Source organism: Anser brachyrhynchus (assembly GCF_964034855.1).
Source record: "Anser brachyrhynchus genome assembly, chromosome: 4".
In the NCBI taxonomy this organism is placed as follows: Eukaryota; Metazoa; Chordata; class Aves; order Anseriformes; family Anatidae; genus Anser; species Anser brachyrhynchus.
The window spans coordinates 46,711,746-46,729,691 of NC_137698.1; the positions used below are offsets into that span (position 1 = coordinate 46,711,746).

A 17,946-nucleotide genomic window follows, 5' to 3' on the forward strand; every position below is an offset into this window, starting at 1 on the left:
TGGCCAGCAGAAGCTTGGCTGCAGTTTCCCAGCACAGCACGTACTCGCGGTGCAAACTTGCAGGGGACTGCAAGAAACAATTGGCATCTTGTTTACACAGGGAATATCTACCTCACCGTACAGGTGGCTTAAGCCACTCGGCATTATTTCTGCTCTTAGCCTTTGAAAAATGCATGCAGATGCGTTCAGAATCCTTGAAATGTAAACATCTCAGTGTAAATGTTAAGCAGGGCTTTTTCATGATCCATGCGATATCAACATACCCTTGTATCTCTGAAGCAAGATAAAGCTGCCCTACTGTAATCCAGGTTCAAACTCTCCAAGTTGCACTTCATCAAGACACATTTTAATAAATTAATGTTTATTGAAAATATCACAGTAGCCTCTATTTTGCTCAGTTTCCCCTGTGCAAAATTAAGCTATTTAACATGTAAATTGTTATAACAGATTTGCAAGCAGCTTCATAAAATGAAAGACCAAATACACTTATAATAGGATCAGACTCTTTAATCTGGTGGATAAGGAACAGTGGGGTGCAGGGGAAGAATCTGTTTTAGGGTCTGATACACAACCTATCTTTTTGTTTTCACACATACATCTGTTATTAAAAGCCGCTGTTTAGCAGTATAACATGCATCTAAAAACTGACAATACGGGGTATCATCCATTAAATACACTATTTGTAGACCAATCATTAAGGATGAGGAAACGATTAAAATAAAAAGAAAAGCACCAGGGCTCCAAGGCCCGCCTAAAATATTCTGCAGGGAGAGTGTAATGCCATTTGTCAGCGCTCTACTGCAACATGCCGTGAGGACTAGCGTTTGGTCCGTTTCTTGCATGTTTGCTGTAGAAATGCACTTCTTTGGATAAGCCTCCATCGCGGGCTTTGCAAGTGCAGGGTTTCTTCAGACACCCAACTTATTGGCCTGGGTGAGGACAACTTTCAGAACGGGCATGAAAGCCGAGGTCTCACTGAAGTTGCTGGTGCTGACTATGTGCGTGTGGATGTTCAGTCCTTCCATGTAGTTGCGGGTTTCGATGCTCTTCACAATGTTGTGCAAGCCGCTGATGATGGTTGGAGAGAGCTGTAAGGAAGCCAGACAAGGCAGCTCAGCACGGAGAAAAAGTAACAGTGCTAGAACAACTAAAGTTCTGAAAAAGTAACAGTGCTAGCTAGTCCTGAGTGCAATCTCTGGCCCTCAAGGAGGTGCAGGAATTAGGTCCTTGATTTAAGGATAGCAACCTTTGGAGGTGCTCCACCCTGGGCACAGCTGCTGGCAAGTGCGACAGCAGCTTTCAGGCAGAAGATAGCACTACATACATACTAAGAGATATAAAGCCAGTCTGTTATTCTACCAGAGACCTTCTGGAAGCCTTTGGAAAACATACCAGATCTTCAAACTTCTGACTTCCAATCAACTCTGTGAGCCTTGGATGTCTGCAACATTTTTTTTTTTTTTTTTTGACTCCAGGTTGCATGCATCTCAGATTCCCTACTGGGAGTGGGGAAACTGTTGTCCGATTCTGCCAGCTTGGGACTGGGACCCTCCTGACGCAATCCCCCTACTGCCTACTGCAAGGGGCTCTGCCCTCAGTCCCTGCACAGGGCCATAAACACTGTGACCCCACAACACTGCCAAGTCTGCACAGGCACATCTGAAGCACGCTTGCGGAAATGAACAGTCAGTGGCTACATACTGCAAAGGGGGCCACGCCAATTCCTAGCCATAGCCTGCAGTATCCGATGGAGGGTGAAATGTTAAAAAAAAAAACCACAAAACACAAACTTACTGTCTGTTCCCTAAGTTTATCGTATAGACATTCAAGGCGTTTATTCGCATCATCTAGTTTTCTTTTGGTTTGCTGCAAAAGAAAAACACATTAAAAACTAGCAACAGCAAGGACACCATTCTGAGCTGATTCCACTGCAAAGAAGTCCGTGTAACCCATCAAATTCCTTGGCTGAAAATATTTTGTTAACACGTAATTTTAACTCTTCTCTGTACTTTTCTCCCCTGGTTTTGCTAGGAAAGACCAGATGATATGACTGCAGTTCTCCACCTACAACTGTTCTCATGATCTATCAGGTATAGTAAGCTTTACAGGTACATCCAAAGGGACACCTGCAAACCCCGCAGATATAGCTGGTGTGCCAAGTGACAAAAGCAGCAGGAGCATTGTTTTATGGTTCACTGGCAAAGCACTGTAACAGTTGGAAAAAATATTACTGGAATTAAATATCTAATGACGTCACAGAGAGCTTAGGGGCACATGCAGTCATTGAAGCCTGAGTATGCACAATTCCATTATCATTTACAGCAAATTCTAGCTGTATTTTTCATTATATGACTAGTAAAACCAAAAACTTGTTTATAAGTTTTCACTGTCAACAGAAAAACTAATAGCCTAACCGTAACTGTTCTTAAAGATTCTTTCTGCTTCCATGATAGTGAACCACCCACTGGTGTCTCTGGGATGACCTTGTCACAAAAGACTATTAAAATAATCCCATTAAATTTCACATGGAGTGCCACTGCAACTGCTAGGGAAATGCATTTTTTTCCACTTGTTTTTACAAACAGCTACGGAAATAAAAGATTTTAGTCCAAAATAACGAGAAACAGCAGAAATAAATCATCCAGGTTACAATTACAAAAGCAAAAAGAAGTAGAAGGTCAATAGCAGTAGAACTGGTATCAGTGCACGTAAGTACTGGAACTTTCTCCTCCGTCAGTACACACATCAATACATCTTCATCTAGGGTAGTGCCATCCTTCCTGGCTACTGGGACATTTTCCCTCGGTTAAGTAATTGCAGAGAGAAAACAGAAGTCAGGGAATGCTCTAGCTCAGGTGTAAAGACAGGCTGGTGGCTGCCTGCTGTGCCAGAAATTAGGGGAAGCTGCTTGGATGGCAAAGGGCATAGAGGAGAACACAGGCCACAGATCTCTCGTGCCACTTGTGCAAGTCCCCTCAGCAGTGGCTATGTTGTCAAGGGACTGAGGCACGTACAGAAAGAGCATGCTAGGAACAGCTAAGGAACGGCCTTTTGGACTTTGTAATGCCCTCGGATACATGACCTTCCTACATTTCTTTCAAAACCTGTGAAAAGACCCATGAGTTTACTTGATTTTACAAATGGCTAAGGAAAGGAAAAATAAATTGCGTTCCATATGCAGCAAGACATCTCTCCAGCCACAGGAAATTAGGCACAAGTTGAAGTTGTTTGTTCTCCTGACTCTCTGCTTCCCATTCCAGCCCTAAGCAGTAACGCTCTTCATGTACCCATTTTCCCCTTTGGTATACAACGACTGAGCAGTGCCTGCGCATGTGCCGACAACAACTGATGGAAACAGTCAGGGCAGCGTTTCTCAGCGCCACGTGCCAGGAACACTCGCTCTGCCTAAGAACAAAGACTGAACAAGAAGCAAGGAAGCAAATTGTGTTGGCAGAGCAGAAAAGCAATCCCTGAGTACAGATGTGAACTGAATGCTTTTGTCTTTGTTGTGTGTCTAGGAGAAGAGGGAAGACTCATTCAAGGAATAAAAGGTCAGAGGGCCCCCTGCAGTATCTGGCTTCTATCCCTCTGTTCTACAAGGTAACTTTTAAAAACAGGATTTTGAGCAATCAAATGCTGTTGAACCTTATGGGCTGCATCCAAAGCAGGGTTTATGGCCTCTAAAAAGCTCTGCAAAGGAGGAATCAGGTGAGTCCACCCTGAAACTGTTGCGCTGAGACCCAAGGGGGAAGGAAGTACCTGCAAACATCAAGTCAAAACTAGAGAGCCAGCTGAAATGGTACAGCAGACCTAACGCTAGTGGCGTCGAATGCCCAATATACTCCCACAGCCACGGAGCTCTCTGACAGCTTGGCTCCTGGTAGCACAGAAGAGTGAGTCTGGGCTGCTGACCGAGCACAGGGAGCGCCCTCCTGACGCCCCCAGCCTTCACCATCCACCCTTCAGCATGCAGCAGGCGCGAGGTGAACCGTCAGCATCTGGGCCGCGGGGCAGTGTGTTCTTCACTGACTGCTGGAGATAAATGAGAAGCTTGGAGATGGATGGCTCGCTCAGAACGAACCGACTGCCACAGGATATGTTTTTCCTGTCCAGCTCCAGTGGCTGTGTTACAGCTCATAACCTTCCACTCCTCAGCTACCCGTTGTTTCCTGCAGCGGGTTATCACCAACAAGATCTCCTTGGCTGTGAACAGCACCACTGTGCTCTGCCCATGCTGAGGACAACAAGAAACCACAGCGAAGCTGCCTGGGCAGCTGGGCTGTCAGCAGGGCTGCGCTCTGCCCCCAAATTCCCACATGCCCCTTGTACGTGGCTTTTCTGCACATTGCTTGTGGCTGCTCAAAGCAGCCTTCTGACGGGCTGTGACGGCCAGCCTAGCTGAAGCTACCAGTGCATGCTCCTCAACACAGGGACACTCTGGGAACACTGCAGAGACTTACTGGATCAGAGGCAGACAGCAGGCACCGCTGGATAAGAGCTTCAAACGTGGTCTTCAGAATAAGGTGCTCCTCAGGGATGGGCTTCTTGGTTATCTTCTCTGTTGGCAGTGCCTGCACGTGCTAAGAAACAGAGCAAGTCAGGCTTCCCAGGTCACTCTGCTACCATACGTCCTTTTTAACTAAACCCGGTTGCACTACTAGCCAGCTTGGCACAACTTCTACCTCTTCCCTGCGGGTGCGTGGAGGTGACATGATGAGCATCTGCTGCCACTCCCTCTGGAGAGCAGCGCAGTTGCAAAGGAAACAGCTCGTTACTCCATATTACTAGTGAATTAACTGCACAGAGAGCAGCTAGGTGGAAGCTACAGGAGCCAAAGGCCATCATGGCACAAAACTAGTGCTTAAGAACTCTGCAGAGCACGCCTGAAGTACAGCAAGCCTCCCATCCCACAGGCCTCTGCTGACATCCAAACCCCCAGCGCCAAACAGCGGGGTCACGTTACCTGGATGGCGTTGCCAATTGGGGCCCCCGGAGCCCCCTCGGTGCTGGGTTTGGAGACAGCGGGAGGAACGATGCACGGCCCCAGGGGCTGGGGGGCAGGCGGGTAGGGGCCCTGCAGCGCCGGCTGCCCCGCGGGGAGCTGCGAAGCCTGGAAGCTGGGAGCGCCCGCGGGCGGTGCCGGAGCCTGCTGCATCTGAGACTGCGGGTCTGCCAGCGGGGTCATGATGGGCGACGTGATGGGGACAGGGGGCATGAAGTTATCGGGGACCTGGGGAAGAAGGAACAGCGTCAACACTGCTGGTGGCAGAGCACAGCATCCAGCTCCCACCGACTTCCCCACGCCAGCACCTGGGAGCTCGGCCAGGTGGGGTGCTGAGCCCCTGCTGTACAGGGTGATACCCCACATCGATGGCGATACAGAATCCCCTTCCTCTGGTGGCAGCTGCATGCAAAGAACCACCTACACCTATATCCGTTCTTACCATTGGTCATTATATTTAGATTTTTGTGTCTTGCTTTCCAGACTACTTTTCTGCCCATGCAGTACGTAGGTCACAGCTAGCAACACGCACCGAGAAAGCTTCTGAAAGGCTTTCAAGCTTCTGGCAAACAGGTTTTCACTGAGACAGATTATGAGCGCAGTTCAGATTTGTCCCTGAGCATCAGCCAGTCTTTACTTGTGGATATTTTGGAAACATTTGGTAGAGAGAAGAGACAAGAAAATGAGCTGCTAGTCTCTGCTACAAATCTCCTGGGAATCCAAACGAAAAGGAGAGCTCCCATGCCTATAAGCATGTTTCTTTGGGTGTGCACAGAGAAAATGAACTATTACAGAACACTGAACGCGACCCTGAAGGAATGATGCCAGAACTAATCTAGTGGTTTGCGACAGCAAGAAACATATTCCCATTACTGCATCACCACCACTTATAGTGAATCACAATGGTAGAGCAAAATAGTAAATCCTTAGTTATGGAGAAAACAGTTGCAAATTAGTCTGTTGGATGAAATGTGAGACAGTCCCGCTTTTTTACGATAGCCTATGTAGTGTCATTTTGTAATAGTCCATCTCTACCTCACGCAGTGGACATGAGCATAACAAGTGTACGAACATTTCAGACAGGGTTGCTCAACACTCACCTGGGCAATGGGACTAAACACGGCTCCTCCTTTGGAGGGGAGCCGACCCCCAAGCCCCGGCTGTGGCAGAAATTGTGGCCGTGATGCGCACACAGCAGCAGCAAAGGCCCTGTTCACAGAAGGATTTTTCTCAAGCCCTCAGGTCTGGCAGTTGTTCTCACTAACAACTCTTCCCCTCCTACCCAAGAACCTGAAGGCCTGAAAGGCAGCACACTGCCTGTAGGACATGTCCCAGCACTGGGGGCAGCCAGGAGCACTCAAAACACCCCTGGTCTATCCTCCAATAGCTTCAAAATCAGCTGCAGAGACCAGAACCCCAGGCTCACAGGAGACTTCTGCTCTCGCCTTGGCACAGACCTTATCTTGCCTGCTCCAGCTTTTTTTCCTTGTGATGAACACTTCACATACTCCAGACTGTCTTGCTTCCCAACAGCACCTGCAAGTGATGCTGACTGCTGGGGAGATAGGCAAGACGAAAGCAGCACCAGGGGATGAAAAGGCTCACTGCTCTATGCCAACCATCCCCAGTTATTTTGTCCTGCTACGATCTAAATTGTTTTTACAGAACTACATTGTCTGTACCACGAAAATTATCTTACTTTTAGCAGATCTCTCAGGGTCCACCCCTTAATCAGGATAAATTTCTTTCAGCTCCAGCATCGTCAGTAATCTATAACAATTTGCACAGCCTCATCATTTTGCTTAAGTATCATCCCTGGAAAAACTCATCTGCTTTACTGCAATGAACATAGTTCAAGGTATTCTCTTCATTCAAACCAGAATCAATGCTGTTATCAACAACAGCAACTCTAGCACAAAATCACCATCCCTAGAGGCCTAACCATTTTGAGAGAGATACCACATAGTGCAAACGCATGAAGGCCATGTTCTGTTCACAAGGCGTGGCCTTAGTTTGCAGCTAACCCTTCTTTTTCCTTCTCCTGCCAACAAGCTTCCCAAGAGCAGGTTAAATTACTGCTTTTGAAATGGTCAGCACTCAATTGTTTCGAGGCAGGACTTCCCAGACTGAATACCTTTTTCTTCTTCGCAGCCCTGTTCAGGGCAGGAGGGTCATTCCAGCCGTTCTGAGGCCCTGGGACAGAAAGAAAACAGAGACCGTGAGTACCTCAGAGACGGTGCTGCCTCTGAGCCCAGCCAGGCTGGCTCCCTGCCGCAGCTCTACCAGCAGAGCCTCTTTTTTAAATAGCACGTCTCTTGCCAGATAACTGCTTTAAACAGATGGACCCTGTGAAAAGGCAGGCACTTGCCTACCGTGGCCCAAACACAGCTCTGCCACACAGACCGCCTGTGTTAAGACAACGTGACGGTTACCTGCGAAGGTTTCTCCTACCCATATGACATTAGTCATCGGTACTTTTTTCATACATGTTCCCCAGCAACACAACACGGTAATTACAGGCATAAGAGGCAAGGGGAGCCTTAAACATTTCCAGCCCAGATCACCCAGCCACCGCGGAGACACACGGAGCCATAAAGCCAGGTTTCCCCCACCAGCGATAGCAGGTTTATGGGTGCTTTGCGCCCTGCAAGCAGAGCAGGGCTGCTGGATCAAGGTGACCAAATCTAGCCTGGTCCAACACGGCCAATTTGTTCTGAGCTGAAGAACAACAGAGGACGTCTGAGCAGATTCACTCCCAGGCCGGGGCTGTGTTCTGTGCCAAACCTTTTGCTCCTCAAGCACAGCACGCTCAGCGTTAGCGCGTTAGACATGGGTCCCGTCTCAGCGCAGAGCACGTGCCATCGGGACCACAGCATTTTCTGTCAGCTTTACCGTGGGCTCGACAAGCCATCAGGATTTATTGCACAAAGCCACAAAAAGCCCAAACCAACCCCTTGCCCAATGGACTTTTTCACCACAGCGTTTTTCACTTAGCAAATGATCAATTCACCTCAGACAGCAGAACATAACACCACTGCAGAATTCGTTTAAGCGATCTGAAATTTCGTTTTCTCCTGTGCTTTTGTTGAACAAGTTTCACATCCAGAGCACGTTGGTGGGGTAAATGAAAAACAAATTAAACCCCCTTTCACATCTGGTTTCTTGTGAACCAAAGGCAGTACCAGCGTCCCTGGGGCTCTGCTCCTCCCTATCGCCAAAATCCCTTCCCAGAGTATTTCTGATACAGGAAGTCTAACTTCTGCAGTGCTGATAGTGCTAGCACATTAAGAAAACCTCCCAGTCTGATATTAATTTCCTGGAATAATTTGCTTTAAAAAAAAAAAAAAGGCAAAACAGCATTTGATTCTGTGGTTAAAAACTCCGGATATGTTGTTATTGGTTTTAATTAAGGAATTAAAGTTTGACTTGATTAAATTGTAATTGGCAAACAGCATTGCACTTAATGTTCTCCGAGAAACGTATGCATTATTGATGTTTGTTCAATTAATTTCACGTAGTGGCTGTAATCATTTTCAGCGTAAGAGGTACCTAGTTCACCTGCCAGGGGAGAGGCCTGGTCTTGAGCTGGTAGGTTTTCTGCAGATAAAACGCAAAGAGAACCAAAAAAAGAAGTTTTTCTTCAAAACTAGTAAGACAATCTGCCTGTAATTTTAAATGAGCGATTTAGTTTCAATAAGCATGAGAAGTCAGGAGAAAAACGCCTAACTTAATTAAAATGTCAATTGAGAGACAGGAGTCATTTGACGAACCCACCCTGTGAAATTGCTTTTGTCTGTCTACCCCGAAAACAAATCCCTTCCTCTCGCCATGCAGTAAAACAGTGTTTCTAGTCACTTCTAAGAGAAGTTGCGGAGTCCTGGCCCACTTCTTTATCTCTTCCTGTGTTCTCATCTTCTATTCCTGCAGGCCAGCACAACTGACAGACCATTACTCTTAGCAACCATCTTCTCACCAGCACTTTACCATTGCAGAAAGTTTTTCAGGAGATGTTTTGAGGGTTTGACTTCAAGGTGGATGTCACCTACTTTCCTGAGTCAAGGCTCTCGTCTGTACCTTGGAGATGCAGGAGCCTTACACCTGTGCGAAAAGATGCTCTGCCTGCTGGCCAAGCAACAAACCCAGATGGCACCACAGAGCGAACACATTGTTCACCATTTCCAAGAGAAGAGAAACACCAGGATTTAACAATTCTTGTCCCTGATGTTGGTCTGATGTGCTTGTAGCTCTGCTGCAAACATGTCCCTTAGCTCACAATATGAACAAGATTCAAGACTCTGAAAACTACAACTCCCTTCAAAGCGGGTTCAAAGAGATGCTGAAAATGAAAATAAAGATGGGCTTAGTTGCTGACTGGAGCTCTAAGTATGGCCTGACATCCTAAGTTTGTATACACTTGCAAAAAATCTGAGATCTTAATAGAACTGCTTATTTTTAAGTGCATCTCTAAACCCAAACCAGTTCACAGGCTGGGTGCTATTCAAGACTCCAAATTTCAGATCATTTTCCCAGCCACCCTTAATGAATCGCATTTGCAAAGTGAAACCTGATGTTCCTGGACCAGACCACCACAAAACCCAGAAGCACAGCACTCCAAAGCCATGACCAGCGCAGCTACATGCTTTGCATCACAACAGACAGAGTTACAGCTAAGATTTATTGCTGCAGTTCTGGGGGATCTTATACCAAGGCACCTTGCCCTGAGCAGTGTTGCTTTTCTGGAAGACGTGTTGCTGGCGAAGCATATAAAGCCTAGACACACTAATTGCAGCATTTACGCAGCAAGTTTTTTTTTCCCCTTCCTATTTATGTGTTTTTTGAAAGGAGTAATGTATAAATGAGAAGCAGACAGAGCGTGCTTGTTGGGTACCTCTACCTTCTCGGCAGCTCTCTAGCTGCAGGCAGTGGCTGCGTGCCAGTAGCCCGGTCCTGGCACACGTCGCAGTGCCCTGAAGCCCACCCCTGCCACACAGCCCTGGAAATCACACTCCAGCTGGGTTCCTGAGGGCCTGGCGCCTCGTGCCAGCTGCCTTCTCCCCACGGCTATGGGGAGAAATGCAAACAGCGCTGGCGGTTTCTCCGAACAATGTACAAAAAGCACAGCACAGTCAGCTCTTCAGTTTGGAAGGAAACATGGCAAGGCAACGCTGATCATGACTACTTCAACTTCCCTTCTATTACAGTGGCCGAGGACAGATGTGTGAGACCGCAGCCAATGTGAATTGCACAAGGGTGTTACAAATAGGCCGCTGTCATCCTTGCTGTCCGTTGTTTCTACTGCTGGGGAAGCAGAGAGCCTCCCCTGCTGAGCGCGCACCACGGATCACAGCACCGCGCCGTCAATGCCACAAACCTCGTGAGCGACCACCTCCAACGTGCCTGCCAGTGACGCAAGCACAGTAGTAAAACGGGTAAAAACAAACAGTTTTCTTGCTCTCTGCATCTATTTGGAGGTGCAGGAGCAATGCTGTCTGCATTATCGCGTGCTGCTCCAACCCCTAGGCCCAGGACTCCTTCCAACAACTCTTCCTCTACATTTTCACTAATCCCTCCGGCTTAGAGATTCACGTCTGAGTCGTCCCATAATGAAGGGATGAGGGAGGTCCCAGTAGGGTATCTGCAAGGGTAACAGAGGACACCAAGCGTGGCTGCAGGATGGAGGGAAAACACCTCTTCCCCGCCTCACAGCCCCGAAGGCTGCCCCACTGCGCTCCTTTGTGTTTCTTACTGGAGCACATTTCTGCCAAAAACACGTGCCTGTGCGCAAAGGCAGTGTGCTCACGTTGTGCTGCCAGCCTCCAGCAGCACCTACTCACAGGTCTGCTGCCAACGCCAAGGCAAGATGCCTCTTCTGCACTGCGTCACCCCAACGACAGGGAGTCACAGTGGGGTCCTCAGGGCCAGCCAGTCAGCGCCCCTGAAACATCCCTCAGATCCTGCCTAACATCCCCTCTGCTCCTAAGTCTGGTCCTTGACTCTCCAGCTGGACCCCTGGATGTGAAGCACGTTTCCTGCAAGGCCCGACGTACACCAAGCTGCTGTTTTAACAGGGCTGCCAGCCAAGAGACAGATTTGTTAAACTCAGCAAGGTCAGTGTCCCACAGCAAGCACAAATACATTCCGGCAGTCCCGAGGGCCGCCAGGAGACATCGCTCCTCACCTTGGTGTGTGCTCAAACATGCTCTTAGGGCCAGCCACGCACAGCTGCTTCTGATTAACATTTGGGAAAGAGGCCATGTAAAAGCATTTCTAAATCACTTCCGATTATCTTTTAAGGTATTGACGGCTACAGTAAACCCCATTGTGCTACGTGGCTAGGGGAAAAAAAAAAAAGTGAGCTGATGCCACAGGAAATGCCATTTGAATTAAACACGCTGCCAGTCCTGGGCTTGACCGGCTGCTCACAAAACAGGGACAAGCTGACCAATTCCATTTGCAGAAGCGTTCTGCGAGAATAACTGGGACTTGCTCTGCAGCAATTACGAGAACTCGCTCATTTTTCTCTTTCGCTCAGCAGGTGGCAGGTTTTGGTGCCAGCCTCAGGAGGTTAATGCTGCGCCACCACCCATCCGCTGGATACGACAGCCTCCTAAGGAGGCGATGCTGGAGCACCACGTCCTGGGCCAGACGCAAGCTGTGCGCATACAGGGAGGTCTCACTGGCACAAGGCAGACCCAACCCGATCAGGAAGCCCTGGCTGCAGCGACACGACTGTAGCATCACCAGATGCACAGAGACAATGACAGGTGGTTTAGAAATGCTTTCAACTGGCACAAGCCAACTTGGTACAGAGCATTCACAAGGCAGTGTGCACACAGGTATGTGAGTTACCGAGCTAATAAACCCGCCCCCTCCCCGCCTGCCCCCCGTCCAAGCGCAGACCTGTTCTCTGGGATGCAGGAAGGTCACTGGCTGCAGGCAGAGTACCTGTTGGTCCAGTAGGCAATGCATAAGCCACAGAAGTTGCTGGAAGTCCTGGCCTGCCATGCTGAAAGGATGCACCAGAAGGAGGGAGGGGGAAGGATGAGGCAGGGTTGGGGCCGGTGGGGGAGGGCTGAGGCTGCCCCGGGTACAGCGGGGCGGGCGCAGGGTGGGCAGGGGCAGAGGGCAGGTAGGGAGGGGTGGTGTTAGTGGCAGGGTTCGGGTAAGAGGCTGAAGCAGGGGCAGAGAGAGGCTGCTGAGGCTGATAGAGAGCTGGTCCCCCCGTTCCGAAAGAGTACTGCTGTGTGGCCTGATACGCTACAAACGGAGAAAAGAAGAGATTCGGTCAGTAATTCAGGACAAAGGGGCACGTTTTCTCTGCTTCCTGCCCCTTCCCCCCTCAGACCAAAGCCTGGTGCTCTCAGCACTGCCAGCCAGCTGAGAACCGCTCCCAACCTCAGCCTCGCACTGGGAGCCAAGAGGGAGGATGGCCTCGGCTGCAGGGAGCCCCCTTCTCCTCCTCCCCTGAGCCACCATGCCGCTCAGCAGGGTTCTGGACCGCTGCAGTCCCCACGGTGCCTCTTGGAAGGGTTTGCATCAACGGCAAGCCTATGCCCAGGAAGTGAACCACATCCTCGGGGAGCCAATGCAAGCTCACAGCCTTTCACCGGGGGCCCCGCAGCTCTTCAACTTCACTGTCTCTTCTCCACCCATCTCTTGAGGTCACCTCAGGAGATTCTGGCCAAAAAGCATCGGACTGGCTTGGTCTAAACCCTCCCAATGCCAAGGAGGGGGCTGGCTGCCCCCAGTAACGTTCCCCATTATCACCTGGCCAGTCCAGCTGGGCAGGAGGGAGAGGGGAGCTGCAGCTACTCACTCTGCGGGTACGCGGGCCGGGCCCCTGCTTGCGAGTACATGCTGTACGCTGAGGACGCGGCTGGCTGCGGCGCGCTGGGGTTAACGGCTCCCGGCATGATGAATCCTGGAGGAGGTGGGTTGTCTCCCTGTGAGACGAGGAAAAAGCATGGGGGGAGGTAAGATTTAGTCAGTGATGGTCAGCAGCGCCGAAGCAGAACCGTAACGAAATCATCAGTTCACAGTAAAGAGGCCTGAAGCCACCTTCCCTGAAAAGCCACCGGCACAGGGGCAAACACTTGCGTGACACAAAGCACAGCCGGCACGTGCAGCGCGACTTCAGCAGCAGCAGAGGAGCACACAGCTTCCTGCTCGAGGCAGAGCTCCTCGCCAGCACTGCCTGCCGCTCAGCGAGCCTGAGAGAGCCCTGCCATCCACGGCTTTCAACTGAATGACTTTCACGTTAACTCTGATGCGTCACAGGACAGAGGAGGGAGAAAAAACGTATTGTCACACTTGAAATATCCCAGTGTGGGGCAAGGACTGGACTCAGATCACCCTGAGCTACCATGTGAGGCCTGCCAGAGCCACTCATCTGGGTGAAGGTGAAAAAATGAATTTTTTTTTTTAAACAAAAATGTACAACAGAGGATGCAGAGGAGCAAAATCTGCGTACAGTGAAAGCTGCTGCTCCTTCCGCCTATCCGCGCCAGACTGCGTCAAGCACGCAGCCTGCACCGGGGGACTTACGGGGTGGAGCAGGGGCTCAGAGAGGAGTAATGAAGGTTATACCTGTGTGTCAGAGGGACATCCTGCAGGAGGATGGCTGGGAAGGGCAGTGGGAGTTTTGTTACTCCAGGTAGTGACAGTAGGGGCAATTCTAACCTGAATTGAACAAAGAAACACCAATCATGGAAAACAAAACATTAAGAAAGTCTAAAGGGTTTCACAAACCGAGATGCAAAGAAGTGAACAGAGAAAGGTTTGCATGCTGGCACTTCCAACAAAGCCAAAAAAAATCACACAGGAAGGAGAAAAAATGCATTCAAGACTGCTGAAATCACCGTGCACTGGAGCCGAAGTGAATCACAGAGTGAAGATGAAGCACAGTGAAGAGGAAGCTACAAAAGGCTGTGGAGCGAGTGCAGTGTTACATGTGCCAGCGAAGCTGGGTTTGCCCACAACATGACTACTGCTAAGCCCTTTTATCACGTACTCCTATCGCAGAAGCTCCCATCAGGCTACTGCATGGCACTGAGCATCGCTAACCACAGCTGGAAATCACAAATCCTTTGTTACATTCAAACGTACTGCTTCACACAAAGCATTTAAATTGAGCTTCTGATGCATTAAAGAAGGTAAAAACTGAAACTAAGCTCTTGCACAGGCACAAACATCTTAATGCTAACTGCTTCTCCGTGAGCGCAGGCAGAAGGAAAGCTCAAACAACTTCGGTGTGTCTTTCTCTAACCCTGCGCAGTGCCAAGGCCAACGCTGCCATCAGCTGTACAACAGCTGCTGTGAACGTCTGCATAAGGCTTTTAACCCTGGAGTTAGCTAAAACATTTGTCCACCCTCCACCATTTGTGCATTTTTATTTGAAAAAAATGAAAATCGGTGTGAAATCCTCTGCCAAAAGGAAATGGAAGTTTAACGATATGTTCCTATTACGGACAACAATTACAGAAATGCCGCCTCAAGCTGGAACAAGCCAGTATGACAGAGGGAGTTAGGAGACTCTTATCAAGTAGAGACAGAGCGCTGATGGCATTAAACTAGGATGCTACTTAGTGTCTTTGCTAACTACGGTGCTTTGTGCAAATTAATTAAAGCAAGAAGCCTTGGGCCCCTTACCAAGGTCAGTCTCCTAATAAGAGAGTGAGCCTGTCTTAAGAAACTGGTAGAAACTGGTCCTGTGGATGGACAAGAGCCAAGGAGTCTGTGCAAAGACAAGAGGTCAACCAGCGGTGACGAGTCAATCTTCATCGCCAAGACCCCCGACGACCACCACCAGGATACACTGCGCAAGCGCAGATGGGAGGAGTTTATGGAAATGACTCCTTGGAACTAATTTTAATATGAAGCAGGGACAGATTATGAATATGTACAGGCTCGTCGTGAAACTTCATGCATACGTAACTCTTTGCTGCATATAACCATGGCAAATTGCTGCATCAGGTGCGCATGACTTTGGTGGGACTACCCCCCGTGCTGCCCAGTGCTGCATAAACATACCTACTTTACAATCTTATTGATTGTGGAGTCTGTTTTCCGCAAGTCAAAAATACCCACTTGCTTAAAAGGGGGGAAAAAAAAAATCAACCAAGAAATAATAAGACTTAAGTATGTAATTTGTTTCCATTCTGGTTCACCAACACATCACTGGGCACCTCTTGGACCTGTCCCTGTCTGCTGCAAGCCCTTCCTGTAGCTCATGCTGAGCACAAAGCCAAGAGCACAGAGGGCAAATCCCTCACTGTGCTCCAGGGCCTGTGATACTTGCAGGCTTTTAATCATGTGCTCAGCTTTCTTAAATAATAGCTTGAGGCATTTGGGAGACAGGAGGAGAAATGGGGGACTGTGTTGTGAAAAGCATTGCTAAGCTCATGCCATCTAGAGGCAAGGTGCTGTTTTCCACAGCCAAAAGGGAACCGCAGCATCGCTTCTCATTGCAGCTCATTGCTTACAGGAAGGGAGGTCAGACAGGCAGCGCAGAATAGCCGAGTTCATTATTAGCAGCAATGCATTTAACATCAGATACAATTGTGTTAGCAAGGTAACGCTGTACAAACAGGATGAAGGCTTTGTCCCTTCAGAAGGCTGCCTTGTTAACACCCTCAAGAGAAGGCGAAGGCACCCCCAGTCATTAAGAAGGAGAGAACAAAGCCCACCTCCCCACCTCGTCCCAGCCGTTCTCCCATCGTGCCCGCATTTTTCTGTGCTCCACGTGCAGCGACACGCCTGCGCCTGCGCCTGCACCCGCCTCCTCTGCACATGGCCAAGAGCCACACCATGAGTGCAACTCTGCTCTGCAAAAAGCTGTGGCCGGCATCCCGCCTCCTAGCCTGATGAGCGCCATCCTCAGCCTGCAGGTAAAACCAGGGCACCTGCCTCCCCAGTCCTCCTCTTCATCCCGGCACAGCTCCCAGCCCCCACAGTCCCACACTCACCTGGTCTTTCTTCTGGCACAGCTGACGCTCAGCCCAGGCCTGCTACCATCCCAACTGCTGCCCATGCTACCTACACTCCCCTTAAGCATGGTCAGGAGGGCTTTTCAAACTCATCTTCAAACCCAGGCTACTTGACAAGGTGTGAGGGACATTTCCAGATGAGGAATAAATAAGGTATCCGCACTGATTGAAGAGCGGCACCTATCATTTCTCCCCCAGGTTGCTTGGAAGGTGCATCTTAGAGCCCCAGCATGGCCCAAGAGAACGGAAAACAAAGTGCCCTCTGCATCATGCTCCAGAACCCAAGCACGATGTCTTGCAGCAACTGCCAAAAACCAATTACCTGTTGGTAATACTGCTGTACTGGGGCCTGAGGCCCTTGCATCTGCCCTGCCACAGGGCCAGCTCGTCCTTTGGGCATGGGCTGTCTGTCGTACGGTGCCTTGACGGCCTCCTGTCTCACCGGCAGCTCCCCTTGGGCTCTGCAAAGCCTGTCCCGTAACAGCACGATGTTTGGCTGCGGACAGAGGACAAGGAAAGAAGGTTAACTGCACTGCCCACCACCCAGTGCATCCCACCGAGCAGCTGACCAGCCACACGCCAACGAGCTGCCTCCAAGAAGCCTGCTCTGCTTTACTGGACTGGAATCCATCTTTCCTGCAGGAGAAAGGCAGCTGCTACTGGGCCAGCCTTACTGCCATTGGGAAGCCTGCACCTGCTTCCCACCTCAGGCTGCATCGCTCCCAAGCCAGCCTGCCTATTAATACCGGCTGATGGAAGAGGGGAAAATGAAAGAAAGCAAAGAAGCAAGTACCGAGGTACACATGTACCCGGTTTGTACCAGCGATGACAGCCTTGTTGGCAGACAGTGGCTGCAAGGATGAGGCTAAGAAACAAAGATGGAGAAGAACAAGGCCATGCTGCCAGCTCAGCAAGGTCAACAGCCTGACCACCACACTGAGGAGTTTTTCGAAAGGCAGTTTTGCAGGTGAACACTGCACTACACAGAGATCTTTGCTTGCTCAAAGTGTGCCTGTTAACAGTGAGGGGGGAGCAAGAAGCCCAGAGGCCACATACCTGGTTGGTGCTGGCGGGCAGGAAGGTCAGAGCTGCAGCAATGCTGCCCTGGGCAGCCAGGAGGTTGGCGTACTGGCTCATCTTCTCAGCCAGAAGGGCCCCCACAGCATTCGGGTCCACAGCCTGGGTGAGCTGCACAGCCTTGCGCAGGATCACGACTTTCTCTATTAAATCCTAGGAGGTCAGGACAAAGGAAACAAGAAATGAGAACAAGAGCCAACCCATTCCTCAGCAGCCCTACAGGATCCTTCTCACCCGATGAGAAGTCCGGGCCAAGTGCAGGTTTGCTGGATGGACACCCCTGTGCGCAACGTGGGACAACAACAGCAAACAGCAACTGTGCACCAAGTGCCTTCAAATGGCAAAGCTGTGTCAGCTACATCTCAATGCCAAAAGAATAAGGTTATTAAACAGGATCTCAGGGCCCTAGCAGCATTGAGCACGTGCACCAGAAGAATATTCTTTTGTAAAAACTTCTGGTGAGAGCAGTGAGCCTGGATGGAAAGCTTCACACCCATCACCACTGTCAGAGTAGGGCTATTCAAGCTGGGGCGCTTTTTATCTGTTTGCAGCATTTGACTAAGTCAGTTCTTAACCACCTGAATCAAAAGCATCTAACACTTGCACTGGGAGACTTGTCTATGGCTTTCTGGCTGTTACTGTGAGGATGGTTTTCCCAGTATTCACCAGGAATGCTCCCTGTCTTGCCTTCCTTGTACATCCCCAACTACCGGAGGTGCTCTGGGCTGGGTTTCTACCTAGTGCTAAGTTACAGAAACATGTTCCTGGTAGTTTTCTCATCTTCTCCTATTTTCTTCCTCTAACTACATTATATTGCAAGGTACTGCAAATACTCATTTGCCATCATTCAAATCTAATGATGGATTTAAAAGAGTGCACCAC

The 17,946-nt window shown here is 49.6% G+C and overlaps 1 protein-coding gene across 17 annotated transcripts in view; it reads right to left on the bottom strand.

The window, feature by feature from the left end:
* Nucleotides 1-486: 486 nt before the first annotated feature.
* Nucleotides 487-17,946, bottom strand: part of SEC31A (SEC31 homolog A, COPII coat complex component) — a 39,948-nt gene continuing 22,488 nt past the window's right edge. For 3 of the 17 annotated variants that reach the window (XM_080591944.1, XM_080591949.1, XM_080591935.1), the window contains 11 exons: nt 17,044-17,217; nt 16,310-16,483; nt 13,589-13,681; nt 12,819-12,945; nt 11,903-12,259; nt 8,552-8,599; nt 7,137-7,195; nt 4,964-5,230; nt 4,461-4,580; nt 1,795-1,866; nt 487-1,088 (listed from right to left, as the gene is read on the bottom strand). In XM_080591944.1, the coding sequence (XP_080448070.1) occupies nt 909-1,088; nt 1,795-1,866; nt 4,461-4,580; nt 4,964-5,230; nt 7,137-7,195; nt 8,552-8,599; nt 11,903-12,259; nt 12,819-12,945; nt 13,589-13,681; nt 16,310-16,483; nt 17,044-17,217 (1,671 nt within the window). In that variant the 3' untranslated portion in view covers nt 487-908. The remainder of the gene's footprint in view (nt 1,089-1,794; nt 1,867-4,460; nt 4,581-4,963; nt 5,231-7,136; nt 7,196-8,551; nt 8,600-11,902; nt 12,260-12,818; nt 12,946-13,588; nt 13,682-16,309; nt 16,484-17,043; nt 17,218-17,946) is intronic. The other 14 variants (XM_080591940.1, XM_080591938.1, XM_080591939.1 and 11 more) reach the window with 11 other exon arrangements.